At 39.3% G+C, this 25,368-nt stretch overlaps 1 protein-coding gene across 3 annotated transcripts in view; it reads left to right on the top strand.

Annotated features, from left to right (window-relative positions):
• Positions 1-24,158, top strand: part of mob2 (MOB kinase activator 2) — a 66,755-nt gene extending 42,597 nt beyond the window's left edge. For 2 of the 3 annotated variants that reach the window (XM_015382299.1, XM_015382298.1), the window contains exons 2-5: positions 16,985-17,145; positions 18,363-18,456; positions 21,843-21,967; positions 22,651-24,158. In XM_015382299.1, coding sequence (XP_015237785.1) covers positions 16,985-17,145; positions 18,363-18,456; positions 21,843-21,967; positions 22,651-22,958 — 688 coding nt within the window. In that variant the 3' untranslated portion in view covers positions 22,959-24,158. Of the gene's footprint in view, positions 1-11,273; positions 11,490-16,984; positions 17,146-18,362; positions 18,457-21,842; positions 21,968-22,650 lie in introns of those variants that run through there. The other variant, XM_015382297.1, reaches the window with a different exon arrangement.
• Positions 24,159-25,368: the final 1,210 nt, after the last annotated feature.

Here is a 25,368-nt window from a genome sequence, read left to right as displayed (position 1 = left end):
TGCTGCAGTTCTGTGTTTTGACCACTGGTGGCAGTATCATTAGAAAACTCCCATCATGCCTCTTTCAAATTGTGCACATTTGAAACCAGGGCTTTTTAAAAAAAAAAAGAAAGTGTCATCTAGCTGGTTGGCGCTTGCAGGACACTGTGATTCATTTGTCAAAGTGGTGCATCTAAAACCTCTTGGCCAACAATTTGTTTTCATCAATACTTTTGCTAAAAACCTCCAGAACCTGGGAGACAGTAAATCTCAATTAGAGATTGATATGCGCGTTGCACCTTTTTTGTTTTTATTTAATGTTTTTGATTAAGTCGGCTCTCTTCTGTACTCACATGCTTCTCCTCTGTGCAGGCCGCAGGATATGACCGCTTCCTATGCTTTCATCACTTCTGCTCTTAATCAAGCTCACACAAAGGAGCACAGTTTCCTCTCCGATCAGATTGTGGACCAATCCTGTCCGGTCATCAAAGCTGTAGATTTTATTGTTCGCCATCGTATTTCGTTTTCCTTATTTAGCCATTGTCTCTTAGGATATCAGGGTAAAAAAAAAACACCTATTAGGAACAGAAGACTATATATTTGTCAGATTATTTTCTTAAAGCTCACAGGTCTGGGTGCTTTAGTTAGAACTAAATGAGCTGTAGAAGCTTTTTTGTCGAGATGCAGATGAGTTTTGTTTTTCCTTAATGATTTTGCAGCTTTAATTAACTTTTTAAACCTGCTCCACTCAAAGCTCGGGGGGCGGGACGGAAGGAACTGGCTGTTCTGTTTTCTGAGAATGTCCTTGATCTCCCCGTTTGACCGAGTGGCTGTTATGATAAGCAGAGCTGCAGATGTGAGTCGGCTGTTTTTTTTCTTTTCACAGAGCCACCGGACCGCTGGGAAGATTTCAGAGATGGCTACTGTACAGACTGATGATGACAGTTCTTACTCTGCCAAAAGCAGCAAAGAGTTAGAAACGGCAGAGTACAGTTTTATTGGAGGCCTGAGTCATTGATATAGAATAACTAAGCTTAGTGAGAAATAAGTTTCCCGTCAAAAAAATTGCTTAAATATATATTCATTTTATTCAAAACAAGCCGTTAATGAAGCTGACCTTTATGACTTTTAACCACTGGTCAGAGCTTTTAATAAATTTAGAACAGGTCAGCTTGTTCCCTGCTCCTGTGGTTAAAGTTCAGCAGGGTACCGGTCGGGTTTAAACAACAACTCAAACGCCAACATGTCAGACGGTCTGATCAGCCAGGCCGCTTCTGCTGCAGGACCTTAGAGCCTGTTCATTCCCCTCCATACTGACCGCCGCTTCTGCTGCAGGACCTTAGAGCCTGTTCATTCCCCTCCATACTGACCACCTTCATTTCTCCCAGTTGCTCCAGGACGACTGGTTATGTGATATACCTGGAAACAGGCGTTTGTTAAAAAGCAGGCTACCATTAGCATGTGTGCTGATTTTATCAGTGGTTTTCTTTAAATGATGATCATTTTTCCTCTCATCATGGTTGACCTCGGGGTGACACTCGGCAGTCTTTGTTCACGTTTATCCTCATGATTGCGAAATCTTTACTGATGCTGATTGTAAAGTTCAGAGATGCATTAGTGTTTAATGGATTTTTTAAGGTTTGTCCTTCATCTAATTTGTCGAAGGAACATTCTGTGCGTTTCAATGTGCTGATGTGTTTTTGAGTTCTTCTTAACCGGGAAAATCTTCCTTCACTGCAGAAATCACAAGCCGCTTTGCATGTGTTACAGTTACATCTGTGTTTTATCTTTTGCAGTTTGGTTTTCTTTCCCCATACCTTTGAAAGGAGTAACATATATGTTGCTCAGGGTGTTAGAAATGTTTAAAAGTAGATTGAGGTATTTTCAGTTCTGGATTAGAGTTAAACATCAAACAAGACCTAAGATGGTGGAAAAATTCTCTATTCTATCAATTTGTCATGTTGCTCCTCAGTATGTGTATCCATGCTCTGTCACTCTGTTTATTAACCATAAAACCCCTTTATTTAAGAATTATATTAACAAAAAAACATCTGTCATGAATATAAAACAATAGTTCCTATTTGTTGAACAAAAGTTAAATCTTGTGCGTGAAAAATTTGGGAAAAAATGTCTAGAATGTGAAAGTGTATAGATTTTACTTTAATTTTTTAATGTTAGATGATATATATTTACATTTTAAGCTGTTTTTTTTTCTCCCTTTTTCCCCAATAATTCTAATAAGAGGGGTCTGTTCACTGTGAAACGTCATCATTATACTGTAATATTTCACCCTGTACATCCTGTGCAAACACGGGTCCCACCCATCACCTTTTCCCGCCTCCTCCTCTTTCCATGATGCTCTCTTCATCTCCCTCCACCTTATCCTCCACCCTGCCTACTCTCACACACACACAGGCAGCTTTTTGTTCTCATAGCAAACATCAGACCAAAGCCTCTCAGTTCCACCTCTTTCCTACGTCACCAACCCCCCCGCTCATTCTTTATGCATTTCAGTCTTTTTTTAAGCACATTTGTTCTCATAGTTTCCACAAATGGAGGAAAATAGACCATTTTAAATGGCTATGGATAGGATGCTGGTCTACATCTTTCCTTTTTGGATATCAAGTGTCCTAATCCACACAACTGTGAAAAAAAAATCTTTTAAAAGAAGAATAAAGGTTTTCCACACAGATTTGATGTCGGAAATGAAACCCTTATCAGTGCTGGATTATCACTCTTTAAGTAAAATCAAATATCCTGTATTTGGTTGAACCTCCTGTGATGACACTTTCTTGCACATCAACTTTTTCAACCAATAGATGGCAGTATTGATCTCACCAAATTAATACCCGCTCTGTAAAACAGTTGGATGCTTTCCTCTTATAAACTGATGCCAAACAATCCCGTCAGGAGTTGTTTTTATTGCAGCTGTAATCTGGAGGTAATGTTTTGGTTTTGGTCAAAAATGTTCAGAATTTTATCTGCAATTATGAAGGCAAAGTTATCGCTCTCTTCCCAGGATGGAGACATTCCTTTCTGTCTCTTATCGCTTATTTTTTGGAGGTTTATTAGAGATGTTGGAAGGCTTTGAGTTTATGGGGGATGATTATTTGTTTCCTTCAGGAATTTTAAGTCATAACATGCTTATCGTGAATCATTTCAGTAATGAGAAATGCTGGTGCCCAAGCTGTTTGTTTTGATCGACCCTCTTTGCTGGTTGAGTGGATGCTGCACCTGTTCTTTTTTTTTTTTTCCTGCCTGACTTCACTCTGTCATGTGGTTAATCTCCAGCAATGAAAGGGTGACCTTGTCCACAGACCTGTGACCATTTGCAGGATAAAGCCTCATTACGCGTTTGAGCTTTAGGCCTGAGGACGGTTACATCGCAGGCACGTTGTGAACTCCTTTGATGTTGCACCATTTCACCAGTTAGTCTCCCAGTCAACAGCAGCAAAGGATAGTCATCCCAAATGTTATTGTCTTTCTTAAACTAATGGGATAGAAAATAAAAAATGTACAGTTTTCTTTTTCTTTCTCATTTTAGTTCCTGAATTAAAAGATGAACCAGTGTTCTTTGATCGTTAACAGTTTAACACATAATCACTTTAAAGTTGCAACTGGGGAAATTATCACAAAGAGGAAAAAAAACATTAGTTTGATTTTAGGTTTGTCCAATGCTACTGGTCAAAAAAGCTGCTTTTCAACTTACACCAACCTGCAGCAGTTTGCTAAGGGTCAACTCCCCTTTGCTGCGTTTATTTTTCGAACCCAAGTTGCTCTGAAAAAGGCAAAGTTAGAGGACTGATTTGTTGGGGGCAGTGTCACTAGCCGCAGCATGTTTTAAAGACTGATATCTTTAAGCCTTAAACCATTTTGCATAGGGCTCATTATCGGTATTGTTTTCTGCAGCTTTTCAATTTTAACTTTTAGGGTTTTTTTTTTTTTTTAACAAAAATGCTTATTAGTTTTGGTTACAGGGAAAGTTTTAGTCAAAGAAAAATTAAGGTTTTAGTCGGATTTAGAGATTGTATTTTGTTTCTGTACAAAAAGTACGCCTATAAATGTTTTGTGAAAAGAAAACAATAAACATATGCATCATATCTTAAACCAAATAAAATGTGAAATATTTATTATAATTATGCATTTAATCATAGTTTAAAACACATCAATATTACAAAATAGTGAGATAGTCTGATTTGTTTCCTAAGCTGAAGAAATGCCAAAATTAATGGGCTTAGCAAAACGTTTTTTTAAGTTGGAGCGCCAAGCTGATACAACAGAAGAAAGGCAAATTTTAATTGGGTGATTTTCTCCTCCTCCTCATCATCATTCTCCATTTTTGTAGTTCTTCCCTCATACAGTTTCTGCCGTATGACTTTATTTCTTCTAATGAACTTGCACATGTCCAGACTTCTGTGGAAAAATGCTCTCTATTATTAATCTGTGTTCACAAACCACAATGATGAATTATCTGAAGTTTTTACAACAAAGTCTTAAAATATAAACTAAATGTCACTGATCAATCGAACCATAACTGCTCTGATCACAGCAAGAAACAACAAGCACAACAAACATGAATACATCATATCACAGGATGGCTACATATTGTGGGGACGGCCATGTTTAGCATTATCACAATTCAATAAATCAGCCCGTGCGCTGGCTTGAGGAAACTTTTTGAATGTATTTTTTTTTTTTTTGCATTACTGTATGTCGCTCATCTCTTCTGCATAATCTGTTCCCCTTTTTGAATCACTTAAAAACCTGACTGCTGCAGGCGCTGCCCTTGACCCATCGGCCTCATGGCTAAATGACCCACGTTTTGAGCGCCTGGTCTTGTACTTGACTGACAGGTGTTTGGCTCTCCAAATAACAGATTGTAGGATAGATAGAGACTCTCTTCTTCTTAGGAATGTAGGGAGGAGGAGTTCAGCTGAAGCTCAGAGCATGTTGTGACAGGCTCCCACCCAGATGGAAACTCTTTTACACTTATCATCCAAACTTATTTTAATCCAACTAGTCTCTCTGCTCTGGTTTTTATCTGTTATCTATGATTGAACATCTTCTTTCGCCTCTTTCACTTCACTTTATTCTCAGTTTCTCACATTTCTTCATCTATTCTTTTCCCCCCAACTTGTTCTTTTTGACATGAACCCATGTAGTATCCATGGAGACGGTGATTTATATGTCTGGACATGAGTCTGGTATTTCTCCTGTCCTGTCTTGCTGCAAAAAGCCCATGAACCAGAGGGAATGAGAACCTCAAGTAATGCTTTCTCTTGGTTACACAGATGAAAGTAACTGCGCCATAAAGATGAAGAGTGGAACCGCAAAAAAAAATCTGATCTAACTTGATTTCTAATTAGTGCAAGTACAAATGCAATTAGGCAGAAAGGTATTTTCCATTAATCTGCATGTTGGTGTTAATTGAGCAGACATTAATTGTGAGGTGTTTGCTTGTGAAGTGCACAGCCTTCACAAAGAGCTGGCCCAACCAAACTCTTGACTGTCTAAACAAAAGAAGACGATGTGAAGCCAGTGTTTGTGGGAAAAGCTCAGGCATGTCTTTGCATGTTGCCCATCCCTTTCAGGCGTGCCGAGTGACGGAGGAAGAGAAGGGAGCGATCAGAGAGACCAACCATTAGAAGAAAATGATCTTTTTGTTGTTTTTTTTTTATAAATACCACAGGTTCTTGATAATCTCTGTAAATAAATTAACTAGTGTATATAATTTGTTACCCTCACCTTTTCAACTAGAAGTGAAAGTAAAATTCCTTTTGTTTTGTCTGTAGAAGCATTCTGTCTGTCAATCAAGGTTTTTTTAAATGTAGGACATTTTTAATTTTCTTTTGTTTTGATTTAGTAATGCCGGTGGCTGTTACTGGTGGTAATGAGACAATAATGGGTGGAGAGATAAAGGGAAGAGGATTTGCACCAGAGATGTCAGAATTCAGTCTGCAAAGTGACATCTGTTGTCTCCCTTTCCCTCGTTTGGGTTAGTCTCAACAGTTCTCTAGTCTGATGGTCTTTCCATTACATTTAGATTTTACGGCAAATCATTATGCCATCACAAAACTTCTTACCTCTTCATGTGGCAGAAATGCAAGGCAACAATGAAGGGCCTTTGGCACGGTTTACAGCTTTTAACCAGAATCAGTAAAATAAGAGATTATAAAGAATTAGTAATGTCAGTATGGTACAATATAGATGCACAAATGGTGTAAATAGTCTTCAGAATTTTGTATTCATGCAGCTAATATAAATAAATAGTAATGGTTCAACATAACCCTTACTAATAGAAGAGCCTCAAAAGCAAGTCAAGGTGTACAGAAATGACCAGAGTTGGTATTCATGGTAACACTTTAGTATAGTGGCAGTTAATCCAAAGTTGAAGTAAATTCATCAAACACTGTCGGATTTCCCTTTGTTTTTAAACTTAAATTGTTTTTTCACATGAAGACAGGCCATCTCCACTGTTTGCTCAGTATTTTTGGACTCCTAAAGGATGGGCATACACTGTAGGATTATTATTTTTTAATTTTATGTTGCCCTTTTTTGGCCAATTTTTCATTTTTTCCAGAAATTTTGAATCAGGTCAAGTTTCAGCTCCATTGTGCATCCTTTGTCATGTAGGATATAGCGGTTAACGAGGGGCAGTTAGCCTCTCACAACCCCCTCTTGCATGGGGTTACTATGGTCAGATGGAAATCAAGCATGTTTGAAATTCAATTGACCCTCATTGCTAGGAAATCCTGCTGATGAAGCAAAGCTACGAGTCGCTTTACCTCAACATCGCGCATTGCACATATGCAATTGGGGTATTCTTCTTATCCCTCTAACTTATGTCCAGTTAAGCGAGCCTAACCAGCTGGATCTCTCTACGGCGGCATGTCTGATGTGTGTATGTTGGACATACAATAATAGCAGTCAGATTGGTTCATAGCATGCAGTTTAAGAACAAATATCGTGAGCTGTGAGATTTAATGTCTGTTTGAGCTGTAGTTGAGTACAACATTTGAAAATACCGTACAGTGTCTGTCCGCTCTAAAGCAGCACAGGTCATTCAGTTCAGTAACACTGCTGACTTTTATCCGATCATACAGAAACACCCCCTTTGGTTCTGAAGAACTCCCCTCTGCACTGTTTTTAAAGGCTAAGACCTTACCTAAACACATGGCCACCAGCCCAGAATGCAGCAGCAACAGCTCTACAAGGCCCTTTTGGTTGGAGTCTTCTGTTTTTTTTCATTCTCTGACTCTTTTTGCCATTGTTGGGCTGCTTTCCAATCACTTTGATCACAGGTATGATGGGCTGCCTCATCCTCCTACCTGCAGGATTCCAAGGTGCCTCTGCTGCAGTTTTGACTAATTTGCCGCTGGCCTTGAATCGCTGCTGCTATTCTTTGTCTTAAAGCGAGTGAAGTTCGTCATCAGACTTTCAAACCTAACCTGTTCAGCCAGTCAGAAATCTGTCCATTTGGCTCAGGGCCGAGTGATTCTCGTCACCGCTTTATTTTTCCCCCCCAAATGCTCCTCATACATGAATCCCTTTCATTTTAATGACAGGTGTATTATCAAGTGAAGATGAGCTGTTGGATTGTTTTCTTGTTTCTATATAGGTAAAGGTAGCAGCAGTCTGTAACCTGTTATGTGCAATGCGGCCTACATGGTGTGTTATGACGTCAGTTTTGAGTTCATTGGAATTTTTGGAAATGTTTTCCTCGCTAAAAGCCTTTGTTTTTCAGGATATATCTCTTACTAGCATCAGTTATTGTCGTGATTGTCACTTTTTTCTGATCTCATCTGATTATGAGTGGTGGTGATGTCACTGTTTCCATTGTGTGGATTTTATCTCCCTCCATTTTTTTAATGGCATGTATTCTTGATGAGTCCAGATTTCTGTATTTATAGCAACTTAACAGATTCATTCTGATATAGTAATCTTATTATATGTATTTTTTATAATTTATACTGATAGAGGGAGGAAGATTGATCTTGCTCCATTTTTGCTCGGTTCCTTGCCTATATTCTTACCTTTGATTGTTTTTGGGCTAGAGAACAAAACTTTTTTTTTTTTTTTTTTTTAATCGGTAGAGACTTTTGGCTTAGGTAGAGCAAGTAGAAGGTAAGTGATGCCATGTTGTTTGTATAGCTGGAGGAAAGGTGACTGTGATGAGAGCAGAAATAGTAGACCTTTGTCTAGCAGACCAAAGGAATGTGGCGGTTGGTTTCCACTAACGTCACTCTCCAGCAGGGCCCAGTTTGCTGGCGTTGTCTCCGTCTCCACCTGCTTACATGAAAAAGGACAAACAGGCATGGAGGTGTGACTAAATGCTGACTAGTTAATGGAAGACGAGGTTAAATATCCCCTGAACTCTTAAATTTCCATGCTGGATTCAGTGAATTTCTGCCAAGCCTCGCTGATCTTGAACGGATGTCTTCTACTTTTGGTTGACCTCAAGGATCCAATTGTGGGATTTTAAACTCGTGGAAAAGTTCTGCTTTTTCACGAGTTCTGCCCAAGTTCTGTCCATTCTTTATGTTTTTGGGATTTTATAACAAAAACATTGTAATCATTTTCAAAACTAATTCAGTTCATATTATTGTCCTGTATTTTGTCTTTCCTGTCATATGGCCAACATTACATTCATTATTGGTTCCCTGTTTTTTTCTCCACTTGGTGAAACATATTTATCTTGAAGATCAAAATTTACACAAAGTACATGCCAAGTCCTTATTTCTGTTCATTTTAATAACTGATAAACCCCACACTGTGCATTAAATACATTACATCAGACCAATATTTCCATTTATCGCAGATTGTAGCTGGAAAGGTGCAGGTAAACAAGCAGCAGAGGTAACTACATCTCTCTCCAGTACTTGTCCATTAAATTTGTTTACATTGTTGGTTGTAACTGAAGCTCATAACTGAGCCTGATCATCTCACTAAATAAGAATGGCTGCAAGTTTTTTATAAATAAAGTGACAAAGATGCATTGTGTTGGGATTTAGAAAGGTTTGAAACTATTGGTTTAAAACCTGCTCAAACTATTCTGCACATGCATTGTTGGGAGGAATTCTCCATGATTGTCTTTTGGGATCAAATAGGGCCTTTTACATCAAGAAGCAAAGTCTCATGTATTGACTTGCCTTGAGCTTCATATTAGGAATGCTTACTTCAACTCTGCAGGTTGTGCGGATTAGTTTCTCTGCTCCAGCAGATCATTGGTTCTGAAATTGCCACATCTGCAGTTTTAACACTGACCCCCTGTCTTTTTTATTGTTTTTTCCTTTTTTTTTCTTTTTCTTTTGAAAGATAATTATCTGAGGCGTTAAAGGTAAACCAAGAAAAGCAGCAGAAACGTGTGAACAGTGTAGCACAAAAGGAGAATGAGAGGCCATGTCTGCTGTCAGGCAATAATTAGAGGTGAGGGGAATCATAGTCTGGCAACAGTAGTGGTAATTTTCCCATGAGTGTAACTTACAGTCAGTTTTCATAACCTGTTGCTTATTTTTTGCCAGTGTTGTTAGCTCTTTTGACAGTGTAATTAAAATGTATAATTTACTTTTGCCTTAAACAATGTTCTTGCAGTGAAAAATCTCCCAAACATTTCCTTTGAAATTCCAAAACCTTGCCCTGCATAAAGTATACAAGTGCGCCCGACTCCCTGACAGGTCCTTCAGTCATGCATGAACACGTCTGACTGCGGTCCTCTTGGTTGCAGGTCTGAGGTTTGAGAATGAGGAGTTGGAATGTCACCTTTCCAGGCCCTCTGCGCACGCTAGGTGCTTCACTTACACAAGGAGACAAATATTTTCACTGCAATCTTTATTTTTTATTAGGATCCAAACTAAATTAAAATCTCTGTTGGATAATGTTTCCCACTCCATGCTTGAAGCTTTTGCAGAAGTGGAAAGTGCCTTTAGTGATAGACTGCTGCAGCCTAAATGCTCCTGGGAGCTTTATCACAGATCCTTCCTCCCAGCAGCTGTAAGACTCTATAACCACCTCTGTTCCCAACAAACTCAGTAAGTTACATTCATGCTGATTTTGCAGACTTTCTATCTTAGTCAGTTAAATAACATGCTGCTGTCATTTTGCAGTTTTCTGATGTTGCTGCTATTTTCAAATATCCATTACTGTAAAAATCTCCATAGCTGTTTATTGGTTATTTATTCTCCAGCTGCAAAGTTTTTATATTGTGAAAACATTTTACAGTACAGTATTTTATTGTTTTTCTTTAAACTTCTCATTATTATTTGATTCTTATACATTTTTCTAAGGTCCACATTTGTGTTACGATTTTTCATTAATATTTTTGGTGCTGTAACACCATCATTTCCCCACTGTGGGACAATAAAGGGGTTTTCTCTTTTATTAGCTGAAATGAAGCCGTGTTGATGCATGGATACAATTTCTCTTTATTTACACTTTTTAATTCCACATTTACTTTACTTATTCACACAGATACAAGGAACTGAAAGCAAATGTAATGCATTTTTTTTAATGATGCATTATTGTTTTTCCTTATTTTAAATTGGCCTCCTCGGTTCCTTCCAGGTGAAAACGAAGACAATCTAATAATATTACAACATAAATATAAAATGTTGCTGCACCTAATTTTTCATGAGCCTTCAGTTAAATATGGAGGACCAACTCTGCCATATTTAAAAAATAAATACGGAAGATGACCTCCCAAGACACAATCCTCCTCATTCGCATAATGAGGCAGAAATGCATACAGAAATGTAAAAACGACAGGCAGAAATAAATAGCATTGAAGAAATAAAATATATAAAAAAAAATAAATCAGACAAAAATATTATCACATGCACATAAATAAATACTTTTAAAAAAGTAATAAATAAAGTTGAAGATTATAACGGACAATAAATAAATAAGGAAATTTTCACAAAGGCGAATTAAATAAAGAAGCTAAATAAAAGATATATATAGACATTTATGTCTCACTGTATAATTTAATTTCTACCTACATTTATTAGTTTATTGTATTTTTTGGGGAAATTATTGTATGCTTATTTATTTTTGGAGAATGTATTTATTTCAGTATTTTAAAATATGGCAGAGTTGGTCTTTTGGAGAATGTATTTATTTCAGTATTTTAAAATATGGCAGAGTTGGTCTTCCATAGGACAAGCTAACCACCTGTTGCTATATTTTAACTACCCCAACCACGTCCACATGGGCAGACAAACGCGTCACCGCGCCCCGCCCCCTCCCGTCTGTTTCTCCTCTCTGATTGGACGACTGTAGGAGGAGGATTCTCACTAAACCTTAATCTCAAAGTTTTCTCCCTGCCGTGTGGAGTCACTGAAGTTTCTGTTACCGAACTGAGCCGAACTAAAGACGTCTCTAGATAAAAATTAGTAGGCTATGGTAGCAGATTACTGCTTCTTTTGTTGATTTGAGAAAGTTATGCGCCCTCAGAAAAATCCAAGACCTCCGTTAACAGCGAAAATGGTGATTCAGGCAGTCGGAAAAGTACTAAGGTAAAAACGATTATGGTTCTTTTGAGATCTAATGTAATTACAGCGAGTCGTTTTTAGAAAAGATGTTTATTACTTTAGTCTGTCATTGTTATTTTTATCAATACTGATGGGGAAAAAATACTTGTGGTGACCTAACGATCTATTGAAACGATGTGTTTTCGTTTGGATTTGGAGCGTTTGTGTTTTTCCACATATAAAACTAGCTCCTTGGTGGGGAGCTGTTAATGATCTGTAGCCTCCATGCTGTAATTACACAATCCAAAGATCCTAGGGTTAACACAGATGACCACTTCATCATGATTTCCCTAAAAGAATCCGCTATTATATGTTTAATAGCTGGATGGAAAGTTTTACAGTCTGCTTCTTCTTTAGATGTCAGAAGAAGGATAAGGGTTAAATATTTGACATATCATTACATGCATCAGTAAACTGATGAATCCCATTGCTGCTGCTGCTGCTTCTTAAGGATTCATCTGTAGTTCTATCTGGAAATCTTACCTGGAAAAATGTTATTGTACTAAATGTGAAGTTAAATTATATTATATCAGATTACTTCGTTTTATTTTCACCGCACATATCTAAAGTACATGAGGTCAAATTCGGATTGTATCCAATCAGAAGTGTAATAAAATGATTATGCAGACATTCATTTATTTATGAATGTCATATTACTGCACTCTGAACAGGCTGAGTACAAGTTGTCAATTTTTTTTTGTGTTTTAATTTTTTTCTATTCTAACAACTTGAATCATATTTATGTGCATTACACGTTATTTTGCAGAATATATTATATTTTAACTGATGGAGCTGTGCTCACACTTATTCAGTGTAGATGTGTTTGTGTGACTAACTTGTAGATTACAACTCCTTAACTTTTTCTGCTTCTGCAGTTTTCCAAGTTCTGGTGCTGGTTCCTTGAATCCAACACAGAGGGAGGGATTTGACTTTTAGATGAAGGGAGATTTATCTAAATTCAGATCTCTTCTTATTGTGCCGTCCTTCCTTTAGGGGACAGGCTCTCCTGTTAATGTTGTTAAGTTTCCTCTTACCTTTCAAATCAAAGGAGAGGTGTGTTTTTTTTATTGTTTTCCCAGCAGCAGCCCAAGGGCTAAATGCCTCAAAACAAATAGTTTTGCAGCACAATAGTAGTGTGAATGTTGATGTGTGGAGGAGGCTATCAATCTTCTTATAGGATCTCCTAACTGTGTTCAAGCAGGACGCAATAGGCTGAACTGAAAGTGTTTCTCTATTGTCATGTCTGTTGCAAGATGGGCAACAGGTAGAGACAAGCCTTGCTGCACCTATCATATCAGGAAGTTAAACCTTATTATTAAGAAATCATCTGCTCTGGGAGGCGGGATACAACAGAAGTGGAGGTTTAAGGCATTACATAGAAACAAAAGCAAAATTTACTTTACCAAAGATAACAAGGAAGAAGATGTTTTAATGAGTATTTAAGTGATGAATAACTGCTATCTTTAATGGGTTTCCTTCCTGGTAGATTTTTTAATACCTTTGGCCTTGGAGCCGCTTAAAGACAAGATCAAGAAAAGTTAATTGTTACCCATCGGATTACATACATACAATGTGATTTATAATCAATCAGAGAAATCGTCTCAAGGTTTATTATTTATCCAAACAGTAATGGAGATTATATTCTTGCTATAAACATTTCCTTAAAAAAAAAACAACCTTAAGCTCTTTGTCTTAGTGAGTCCCAGATCCCCCGTCTTCTACATATGTGTTGTGATGTTGATGAGGCTCCATTATAGTGCTGGCAGGGGGGTCCCAGTGCACACTATTGGCCCCCAGAGCCTTTGAATGGGATTTAGTACAGGAAGATAGGATAGTTGGAGCGTTAGCTATAAGGAACATTGTTCTTTATGCTTTAAGAGAAGTTTTGAAGTTGGGGCCCTTATGGCTTTACTCCAGAATGAAACTATTATCAGTTATAAATTTAAAACTAACCTAAATATTGAGAAATCACGTTTCAGCTTCAACATTGCCTCATAGTTGAGCAACACAAGGCTGAGTATGTGTTTAGTCAAAGCCATTTTCGTAAGCCTTTGTGGTTTAGCTCTGGTCTGCTCAGACTGCCTGTATTTCCTGTTTGTGGTTTTCTGAGTGAAAAGTGCCTGAAATAGATCAGTGGCCCAAGGACAACTCCTATGATTTATACTAATTAGGACACACCAAAACTTACTTTTTATAGCATATCTATGCAGTTGGATCAGTCACAGGCAGAAGATATCTAGCTTGTTAGGTGTTGGACCCCTGAATATCTCAGCATCTATTCTTTATCAAGATATAAGGATGAAAAACACCTCAAATCGTTCAATACTTGCATTTAAAAAAAACATCAGCTTTTTGTTTTTGAGATTTAATTTGGTTGGTTAATATTATTTTGGATGGTATTTAAAGATAAATCCCTTGAATCTTTTATAGAGCATTGTGCATGACAGAAAATTGAGGTAAGATGTTCGGTGTTGCTTTTTTTGGCTTGCATTAACTGCATCCATATGCCAGTATTTATACGCCCATTCCTTTCACAGAGCCAATTTAGGCAACAGTTGTGCAATATCTGGCTTGGCAGGAGCCCCGAGCTTCAGGGCAAAGTCATTACATGGAGGTTATTAAACAGGTGTCAATTTAGTAACAACAGTTTCCATAAAAAAAAAAAAAAGTTTGTAAAAAATGTCTAAATTTTTCCAAGCTATAGAGCTAATCTTTGTGGCGCAACATAGGAAGAGGGAATTGTTGAGCTTTTCTAAAAATCCTGGCTCTGAAATGTGATTCCAGGATAAATCAGAACCAGATCTTGGTTGTTGGGCTCGATAAAATGCTTCTCTTTAGGAAAGCTCATGTTTTAACCCAACTATACCCAGCTAATGCTCTGCTAACACTTGGTCAGCTAACCTAGAGGGGCAAATATTTGCAGCAGCCCGAGGCCAAGCAGATGTATGTTTGAACAGCCTTCGCTGGACGAGCACAAGCTTGAACAAACAGCGCTCCTCAAACCAGACAGAACTCGCTTCTTGTAGATTATCTCAGAGGGTCTGCTGGGATCAGGATGGGGGGGTTATGCAGCTGTTGGGACCAGCTGGACCATGAAAAGTGAAAGGGGGCAGCAGTCAGTGTAGCCTCTGTGAAAGACACAGGTGTGTGTGTGTGTGTGTGTGTGTGTGTGTGTAGGGGGACCAGAGCGAAGGTAGTAGATGAAGACGGTTCGATTGGGGGAGGGTTTGCCGGGGAAAAAGCGAGAGGGAAAAAGTGGCAAAGAGTCAGAGTGGAAGAGCTGTGCAGTTGGTAGCTCTGACCTCTGTATCACCCACCAATAAATGTCTATTTCTAGCTCAACTCTGGCCAAACTTTTTTACAATTTAGACCCATTCCAATCGGAAAAAAAACTGAAGTTTTAAACCTTTAAATGAAAGTTTGAAGATTAATTTGTCTAACCAATCACTGATTGGAGCCGAGCAAAGGGAAATCTGTCCTAATTATTAGTGCATCAAACCCCTATTTCCTTATTCTTGCAAACAAACACCATGATGTCTCTCCTCCTGATTGCCATCTCTCTTTTTCTATTAAACTATGTGGTGGCAGTTTGATCAGCCTTCCTCGGTCGTCATGGTTTTACTCCTGCTGGTGCCAGTAAGGCTGCGGCTCTCTCTGGTCCAAAAATGTTTGCCTGACCTCACTTTCCCTTAAATTCTGCCTTCAGCTCTGCCCAGATCTGGTGAGGAGAAAGAGGCATCCGATGCCTTTTTATGGTAATAGCTTTTACCAAGAGCAGGCGACCCTGTGTGTGTTTGTAAGCCCAGATAAGAGCTGCTGGTAGAGAGGATGTTTTTCCCAACTTAAAACCAACTGATCATTTCAACATTAGATCCATCTGAAAAAAATTTAAGGATCCTTTTGGTGCCATCTGCTTCTTAAAGACCCTTCCTTGGGAAAATGCTTTTACATGATAAAACATGTAGCTCCCAGCAGAGAAGCCCATGGATCTGTTTGCACCCTCATGAGCAGGTAGACGTTTCATGATCGTTTGATCAGATGGATAAGGTGAAATGAATGGCGTTGTAAAGACTGCATTAGGGCAGATGAAAGGAAATAGGCTGAAGCTTTTGATCCTGAAAAACCAGATGTTATAAAATAAGGGATGGCACCCACACTGTGGCCTAACCCAGATCATTTTGCTCAAGGTTAGATGTTGGGGAAAATGAATTCCAGGGAACGATAAATAATTAGCCACCAGTCTTGCCTCCAGTGTCCTTGGATTTCAAATGATGCCGACTGCTGTGTGATTGGATGAGCGGAAAACCTTTAACGACGATAAACAAGAGCCTGCGGTTGTGCAAGTTAGAGTCCCTCAGTCATTAAGGGTTTCACAGGAATTCAGATGGCGGTTCGAAGCGCAGGGCTGATGAGAAAGACAAGTGAAAGCATTTTTAATGTTTGGGAAGAAAGCTGCAGGCTTTGTGTGCAGCTACATGCTGACATGCCCTTCCCTTGTTGGCTGAGTGGGTAGAAGCAAGACAAAGCTTCCTGCGAAGGAAATGAAACACCAGAAGGTTTTCTGGATGCCAGAAAGCCTCGTGCTTCTCTCTTCGGTCGTGTTTTTAAAGTGTTTATTTGTTCCCATGGTTATCAGCTGGAAAAATGCCTATTTACCTCCCCCTCTTTCTTCCCTTTCACCTTCTCAAATCCGTTTCTTCCCTCCGCGGTGCTTTTATCGCCCGAGTGGATGCGTATGTACGTTTTTGTAGATCCTGCAGGAAAGAATGGCTACTAAACTCAATAACTTATTGCTGCTTTCAGATTAAGGATGTAAAACATAGACTTGGTGACTGCAGAAAAGTTATTAGGGTCAACAGATGCAGTATGCACTCAGTTATCCTCATAAGAACCCAAACAACAGTGAACTTGAGTCAATCAGGAGCAGGATGGAAACATGAGGAGTCGTTAATCAGGCAGGAAATGTTTAAACAGCGTTCCTATCAGGCAGAAGCTCAACCTTTAGTGCTCTGCAGAGAGACGATTGGTCATCAGTTTATATTATGTGTCGAGGTTTCCGGCCTTTGACCTCGCAGCGACCCGCTGCTCCTGATGCAGACGCAGCGCAGGAGCCTGAGGGAGTAGAGGTTACTGCCCTGGATGTAAAGGAAGGGTGTGATATAACATCTCAGCGCTAAAAGTAGCAGTGGAAGCACAACGCTCGGTGGACAGGCGTCTGTGGAAGCTATATGGCCTAATGGAAGGTCAGAGGCAGTAAAGTCACAGAGGAGTCTCTGTGCGGTCTGTGCAGAAGTCTTTTTTTTCTTTCTTTAGAGTGTTTATGGATCCATGCTCTATAAATGTGCGGCTCTAGAATTAGACAGCTGCTAAATCTGTTTGCGTGGAGCTTATTTAAATCTGTAACTTTGCTGGGAACCATGTTTTTTTTGTTTTTGTTTTTTATGCTCAGCTCTCACCTCTGATTTTCTCTCGTCTTGCAGGAAGTCCAAGACGAAGCCAAATGGAAAGAAGCCACCGGTAGAAGAGAAGAAACAGTATGTGGAGCCAGAGTTCACGAAAACCCGAGTGGTGGATTTCGATTTGAAGGAGTTGGTGGTGCTGCCCAGAGAGATCGACCTCAACGAATGGCTAGCGAGCAACAGTGAGTGGCGCCGACAGGAAGTAGGAGCTTGTAGGGCTCAGCAACTGACAGCTAAACCATTCATGCGATTATCAGGCCTTTAAGAGCAATTATATGAGCTTTAAGATGAGAGGAGGGAATATTCCCGCTAAACTTTACCTCAAAGCTTGTTGATTGCTTTGCTTTGTACCGTTTTTCCTTTGGGGCTTAGGGTTGTTGTTGTAAAATATTAGAGCACTTATCATCTAGACTCTCCAAATCTAAGCCTCCAACATAATCCAGGCCTGGCACAGCATCACAAATGCTCTGCTAATAACGCTCAGTGGAACCTTAAAAGTTTTTTGTCTGACTATATTTAACATTAAAGGTGAAGTTTTGACTGTCGGATTAAGATCCAAGTAGTATACTTTGTTATCTTTTAATTTTTTGGGTACATATTTAAATCATTTATTTACTTGCAGAACAAAATGTTTTTTTCCCCCTTTTTATTTACAGTTTTATTGAACATTTAAAAGTTTTCCTATAAACTTGAAGTTTAGATCATGTTTAGTGATCCAGTTTTTCTGAAGTAGAGCTGCACTGATCACACTATTTTCCAACCTAACAGTTTATCTTTCATTAGTTTTTGCTGAATATAATTAATATAAAGTAAAATGGGTCAGTTCAGATCTTTTTTTAAATTTTTTTTTTTTTTTTTGGTGCATCGTTTTCATAGAGAAGTGTTCAGGATGTTGGATGTTAAAGTTAAATGAATCTGTTAGGATAATTATTTACCCAATTTTACCTCCAATTTAAATGGTTTCAAATAAGTCCCATTATTTAATGCTCAAAATACGTTTAAACATGGGTATGATGAATAAGAAATCCCTTTATTTCCAAATCTCAACATTGCTTACTGCTGTGTGTTTAAGTAAAAATGTTTCCTTGGGTAATTTCCACTGTTAAGTTGTGAACTTAAAGTAAACATCTGATTCCCTGATGGAATGTCGCTCTACCAGGAGAAACCTCAAATGTTGCAAACATCCAACCAGTGCAACAAATACATCAGGAAGTTTTTTTATTTTTTTTTATTTATTTATTTTTTTACCGTGACCAGCTTTCCTTCTCTGGCAATGCAATATGTAATGTCATTTGTTCCTGATAACGAATAATATTGCTCCAGCCTGGGCGGTCCTCTGCAGCAGATGTCATGGGATGGTTTGCATGTTGTGATCCGTGTTTCTTATCTGTTTTCACAGCAACAACCTTCTTCAATCTTATCAACCTGCAGTACAGCACCATTTCAGAGTTCTGCACTGGGGAAACCTGTCAGGCCATGACGGCTTGTAGCACGTAAGTCAATCTGCTACATGTGTTAGGGTATTTATAGCTCAACAGCAACCCATGATGCTTTATCAGAAATTTTCCTCCAAATGCCCTGGAAAAATCTTGTTTTTAATAAAAGTCTAGAGGTTTTGTTGTGAATGGTTCACCGTATAGCAGGAGAAATGGCCAATGTTGACGGTTAGGTCAACAGACACACAGCTGACCCTCTTCAGTAGCCGTACAGCCTTCACATAGATCCAATAGAAAACCTTTTTTACGACCTGAAGAAATTAGGAACCAGGAGTCAAACAGAGGTTCTAGAGGCCCAGAGACCAGAAACTTGAAGGTCTGTTCCCGTCGGCACCCATGAATCCAACAAGGAGGGCCTTATCAGGACCCTACAGAACCTAACTGCAGGCCGAGGAGTTAAATAACCCGTCCTGTTCAGGGACATGCAAGAGTGAATAGTTTTTATGTTTCCTGCTGATATAAATGATGCATGCATCTTAAAGCTTTTTACACACCACTTATATGGTCTCCCCTTTACATTTGTGTTTTTTCCTGGTTGCTTGTATTTTGCATGTTAAGAGCTCCTATAATCATGGTGGTCATTGTGTTAATTAACCATCTGGACCATTTCTTGCAGAATTCAGGAAATAACACATTTTTCCTCTCTGCAGTCTACAGTCTGCTGGTATCAAATTCACTTCCCAAATGCTGTGATGGCATATTAACACTAGATAAGATTAAAGTCATTTCTGGGTCACTTCATGGAGCTAAATAGGTTTTATAGCAGCAGTTTCTCTAGAGGTTATCAGCTAGTGTGAGCCTTTGACTTAAAAGAAAACATGTTGGCTTATTTATGGCGTGAAGGGTGGTGACTAACTGTAAGTATTTACCTAACTAGTTTGCCCTGTCAGGGTGTGGTTCTGTCGTCCTTTATTAGTCCCTAAACAGAGGCAGCTATGTGGGCTAAGCGGCGGAAAAACCTGATCAGCCAGACCTGGTGAAGGTCTGCAATCTGCTCCCGACATATCGCCGGCACATGAATTGAACATATTTACCAATCTGCTAAAGTGCTGCCACATCTTCACATTGGGAGAATTGACAACATGGTAGTGTTTCTGCAAGGAAGGAGCTGGATGAGCTGCCCTCTAGGTGGATTTTTCCACTGTTGTCACCTGAAGCTAGTCTGACTCTAAGAGGAAAGGAGGAAAGAAACGTGCTGTGAGAGCAGGGGATGGCGGCTGAGTCTGCTTAACTTTACTGATCCTGATCACTGAGCTGTGGGAAAAAAAAAAAAAAAAAGGTTTATCTAGAAAAAATAAATATTTGTGGTGAAGCTCCTCTTGATTTTATTTTCCATTGGGCTGCTTGTTGCTTATATTTCTGCCTGTACCCTTCTCTGCTCCCTGCTAAGCAGCGCCCCTCCCTTTCCTGTCCTGGCTCCCCCACCCCACCCATCCCCTTCTCTCTGTGGTAAAACACTGACTGAGCCACAGTCTCAGCAGCGTCAGTGCCCCTGCCCACGGGCAGAGCTCGCCTCTATTTTTGGAAGGAAATGTTTCCATGATCTTTGAGGGAATGGAACCATTTAGCAGCTCGTTTAGGTCCATTTTATACGGATGGCTGGGTAGAGTACTTCATGTGTACATTGTTGGGCTCACTTAGCTAGTTCCATTTTGGACTCTGCAAACAGTGATAAAATCTTTCATTTTTAAATAGTTTTTTTCCCCCCTTACAGCAGTTAAAATGTTATGAAGCTTAACTTTCAAGGAGAGAACAGATCTGCACTATTTGCACTTTACACCATGTGGGTGAAGTGTATTCTCTAAGCGTTCTCAACTTTTATTAATTTTGTCACATCTTAGTCATAAAATTCACCAGATTTTACTGGGATCTTCTGTGACTGAAAGTAGGCCGCCATTGTGGAATAGAAAGTTAAATAATATTTTTAGTTCTGCAGTATATTTATATATTTATCCGTCTATCATCCCATTGTGTAATGGAATGATAGATGATGGATCATTTTATACACAAACTCCAATTTAAAACCGTAAAGAACCTTATCCTTAACCTGATTTATTAATTTTTTTCATGAAGCTGATAGTTGTTTCTGTTTTTTTGGAAAACTTATAAGGCCTACACAGAACAGCTGTATGGTGTACATCTTAGGCCATCCTTAGTCCTTAGGAAAAAAGGTTTTGAGCTCCTTTTTTAAGTTTAGTAAAATTGTTACCAACTGGGCAGATATTTGAGACATTCTCACCTAAAAGCAGCATACATTTTTTTTTTTTTATCTTTTTTTTTAACTTCCATTTTTGGGGATACTCCCAATCCTGCCTGCAGCCTGCTCGCACATATGCCTCCATTTCCCATGAGTCATTGCAGGTCATAGCTGATTGGTCAGCTTGGACAGAAATGGTGGACGAAGGTGGCATAAATTGTTGTTAAAAAGTCAACATATTTTGCTAAAGAAGAGCCAAAATAAACATTGAGTGCTTTTATGAGAATGTTGTTTTGTTAAACTGGAATATCTACCTACTTGGTAACATTTTCACTAAATATTAAAAAAAAAAATACAAAAAAAACTTGAGGACTGATATTTTTCCCGAGAAATGAGGATGCTCTAAAGTGTGCACTGTACAGAAGTATTATTATTATTATTATTATTATTATTATTATTAGAGATTAAATCACCCAAATATTACCAATGGGATGACTTGTTAAGGCCATTGGTTGTGCTGAATTTTATTTAGGGGATTTGAAGCACATGGTTCTAGATTAAAGCCAAGATTTAGTAAAGTAAATAAAAACAAGGAATGGCGGGTTTATGTCCTGCAGGTTTATCCAGGATTCGTCACGTCTGGCCCACTGCCTCCCACCTACGCAGCTATTATCTACACCTGCGCTCACATTTTCTCACCTGGTTGACCAACTCCTTTAAGCTGTGTGAAGTCATCCTTAGTTTTATTGGTCTGAGTCATGTTGCTGCAGGTTAAAATCCCTCATGTGACTTTTCAGACTGATCCCAGTCAGCTGTTTGGTTTTTTTGGGCCGTTTTATGTAAATGCTGCAGTTGGCACAGAAATATTCTAGAAGCAATGGGACCGGTCCAAGCTGTAGGAGTGATCAGTGACCCAGAACTGGCAACTTTATTTATGGATGTTTTCATCAGTATACTCTTTAATTAAGAACCTTTGTGTCTCTTCCTGAATGACGACACAAGAGATGTTTGTTTCAAAGGTTGATTATGTCTCAACTGTGGCTGATGTTGTTTATCTTCCTGTTGCTCCAGGAAGTGCAGCTGATTTCACCACAAAACATAATTTTTTTGTGTCTATTTAAAGTAAAAACTGTTTTAAAATATCAGATAAGAGAGATTTACATAATCTCTGTCTCTTTATCTCCAGAATATACTACTGGTATGACGAGAGGGGGAAGAAGACGAAGTGCACTGCTCCACAGTACGTCGACTTTGTAATGAGTCTTTGTCAGAAACTGGTCACAGATGAGGAAATCTTTCCCACAAAATACGGTGAGTGAACCCCTCCACCCCCACTGATTTACTGCCCCCTGCAGGTGGAAAAATGCCTTAGTTTTCCTAAGAAGTCTGCTTAACTGGAAACTCAGTTTAGATCCTATAAAGATAAAATTCAGTGGAAATGTTGAGGCATATTTCCAGGATCTATTACATCTAGTTGACTCAAAGTGGATTCCAGCAGAATCTAACCCTAAATTGCTTCATTACTCCTTTATCCACCTCATGCATTCATTCAGCGGTTTGTCATTTTTTTTGTAATTCCTCCGTCTTCCTTGACGTTTTTCAGGTTCCACATTTAAACTCTGACATCTGTAGAAATTCCCAATATTTCGAAGTGATTGCGTGTTAAGTTGGAAAGTGGACTTAAAGAGATTTAGAACCCTGCAATTAAGTCATTAAAATAAAATACTGGAACTCTGACCTTATGTGATTCAAACAAAAGAAACTAGACTTTGATCTGATTTGTTTGTTTGTTTTTTAGCAGGTCCTTTTGCTAAAACCTTGAATAAAACTAAACTTCCAGTTTAGTGAAGTTGTGTCACAGGGTGTGTGCGCTTTAAACCGAAATGAATAAATGACTATGACCCAGTGGACTTAACCCTTAACCTCCTTTCCTCCCTCGTGATGCCTGTTCACTAAACCAGTCTCTCTTGTCTGCTTCCGTTTTCTCCCTTTAGGCAAAGAGTTTCCCAACTCGTTCGAGTCGTTGGTAAAGAAGATCTGCCGGTACCTGTTCCACGTGCTGGCTCACCTCTACTGGGCGCACTTTAAGGAGACGGTGGCTCTGGACCTGCACGGCCACTTGAACACTCTGTATGCACATTTCATCGTTTTCGTAAGGGAGTTCAACCTGATCGACCCCAAGGAGACCTGTATCATGGACGACTTGTCCGAAATCCTCTGCAGCCCCGTACCCTCCCCGGCCCCCTCCTCCGCAGCCCCAGCCCCCTCCCCGTCTTCACAAAACCACGTGACGGAGAGATGAGCAGGGGTCGAGACGGCGGCCCAGGGGGGTGATGGAAGAAAAAAGAGGAGAGGAGGAAAAGAAAAACCCACGGCCCAGCCCCCTTCCTCGGTGCAAGCAGGACTTCTGAAACCTTCCACTACCCTTAGATTTCGCTACGACACCAACAAACTAGCTGGAAGAAAAACGCCGGGGACGGTTTTAAGCGGGGGGGGAGGGGTTTAAGGTTGCGGGGAGGGGTTTGTCACGCCAGCAGGAATTGGCGTGAGCGTTCCTCCCAGGGACAAATCCCTCCCATCTTCTCTGCGATCTAAACTAGGAACAAAAATCTGTGTATATTTTATTTTTTTGGTTTATATTTTCCTCTTTTATTTTTGTTGAAAATTTTACTCAGTTTTATTTTGTTGTTGGAGCAGGGTGCTGTGTTTGGACCCACCTCCACCTGTCCTTTGCCTAGTATACAGTACAGGAAAGGGTGGCGGGAAGGGGGGACTGCTTTGCTTCAACCTGCTATGTGTACAGTGTTGTGTGGATGATGCTCACCTGTAGGCTCTTCTTCCCCCTGGTCTGGGTGGGGGGGCTGCTATGTTTAGGAGGCAGCCATGTTACTGCCCGATGGGGCAAGGGGCTAGCCAATCACTGTTTGGGTTCTTTATCTGGAGGGGGGGGGGTTATGAAGGCGCTTTCTACTCAGGATCTGAGAGAATCAGACACTGCTGCCAGAGAGGAGCCCCTCATTCATTCTGTCCTTTTTCTTTCCCTATTAGACTCCCTCCTATGACAAACGTTTATACCCCCCAAAAAACACCTGGATGAATCCCTGACGAGCGTGTCCCAGATCCTACCTATAGAGGGCAGCAAACATGCAGAGGAAGCCCCAGACACACAGCGGCTAAATCTAAAGATTGTACACTAGATGTAAAATCTTTATCAGAGGGAGAATACTTGGAGGCAGACTGGTTGCCCATTTAGGGCGATTCCCAGCTGCTTGCTGGTGACGAGCCCAGCGGCACCACCCACTCCAGCAGCACAGGAGGACAAAGACATGAGGTCATGTCTGCAGGCTCGGAGAGGCGAGCATGATGACGGATAGGAGGGGTGGGAAGGATGGTGCGCTGCTGCGTAAACACTCACCTATACTTCCAGCTCAGAGCTTAAAAAAAAACAAAATATAGCTTTTATTTTTCGCCTCTCCCTTTAAATTGCTTTTTTTTTTAGAGGGAAAAAAAGCTTATCAGGAGAAAATTAGTTTGGGTATAGAAAACGGCAGAAGTCTGCTTGGATTTAACTGCGCAAAAAATCCCTAGCGGCTTCTGTCAGATATAGCCTCTGTTTGGAGGAGGATTGGATTTTTCTCCATTTTTATTTATTTTTAAATTTCTCTCTTTTTTTGCAGGGTTCCTCAGTTCTGGCTCATTTTTATGTATTTTAATTATTAACTAAGTTAAAAGCAATTTAATATTTTAAGCTCTGCGGATCATAATCTAATAAAAGAGAGAAATGCAACCTGCCTCTGTGTCTTATTATTCTGGATAAACTTGTTTAAAATATTACACACAAAAAGGTTTATTAATAAAAAAAATAAAAAATAGTTTCCAAAGTTCTGCATTAGTTTTGAGCTTTGGAAACATTCAGAACAATGTATCAAACCAAAATGAAGAATACCCAAAATCACGTCCACCATGAACTCGCCATGTGGTAAAGATGACTTGCTGGAATTTAAACAAAGCATCAATTGGAGGAAATGAAGGTATTTGTTATTTTGAAGCTGGGCGGGATTGTCTGTGTGTAAACTGATCCCACTGGGATTTAGACACAACCATCACATTAACAGGGGGCCTGCAGCACTTTTGGCCTTTAATCCAGCAAACTAAAATTCCTTCAGCAAAACAGATGCTACAAAACCTTTACAGAAAAAGAGAAACTATGATTTGAAAGTATTTCTTATTTAAAGATTCACTATTTCTGTTTGTATATAAAACCATAAAATGGGAAACAATGTAAAAAGATATATATATATATATATAGATATATATATATATATATTATTATTATTTTTTTTTTTCATTGAATTAGAAAACATAAACCCAATTGAGCATCTCTGCAGAGAACTGAAAATGGCTGTCACCAACGCTTACCATCTAATCTGACAGAACTGGAGAGGATTTGTAAAGAAGAATGGCGGAGGATCCCCAAATCCAGGTGTGAAAAACTGTCGCATCATTCTTAAGACTCATGGCTGAACCAGATCAAAAGGTGCTTCTACTCAATACTGAGCAAAGGGTCTGAATACTTATGACCATTTGATTTTTCAGTTTTTCTCTCAATATATTTTCAAAAATGTCTACTTTTTGAGGTTTTTTTCTGTCATATTGGGGTGCTGATTGTACAGAAATACAATTAACTTTACTGATTGTAGCAAATTGCTCCA

Source organism: Cyprinodon variegatus, unplaced genomic scaffold (genome assembly GCF_000732505.1).
Source record: "Cyprinodon variegatus isolate N-32 unplaced genomic scaffold, C_variegatus-1.0 Scaffold254, whole genome shotgun sequence".
Lineage (NCBI taxonomy): Eukaryota > Metazoa > Chordata > Actinopteri > Cyprinodontiformes > Cyprinodontidae > Cyprinodon > Cyprinodon variegatus.
This window is presented reverse-complemented; position numbering and strand designations above follow the sequence as displayed.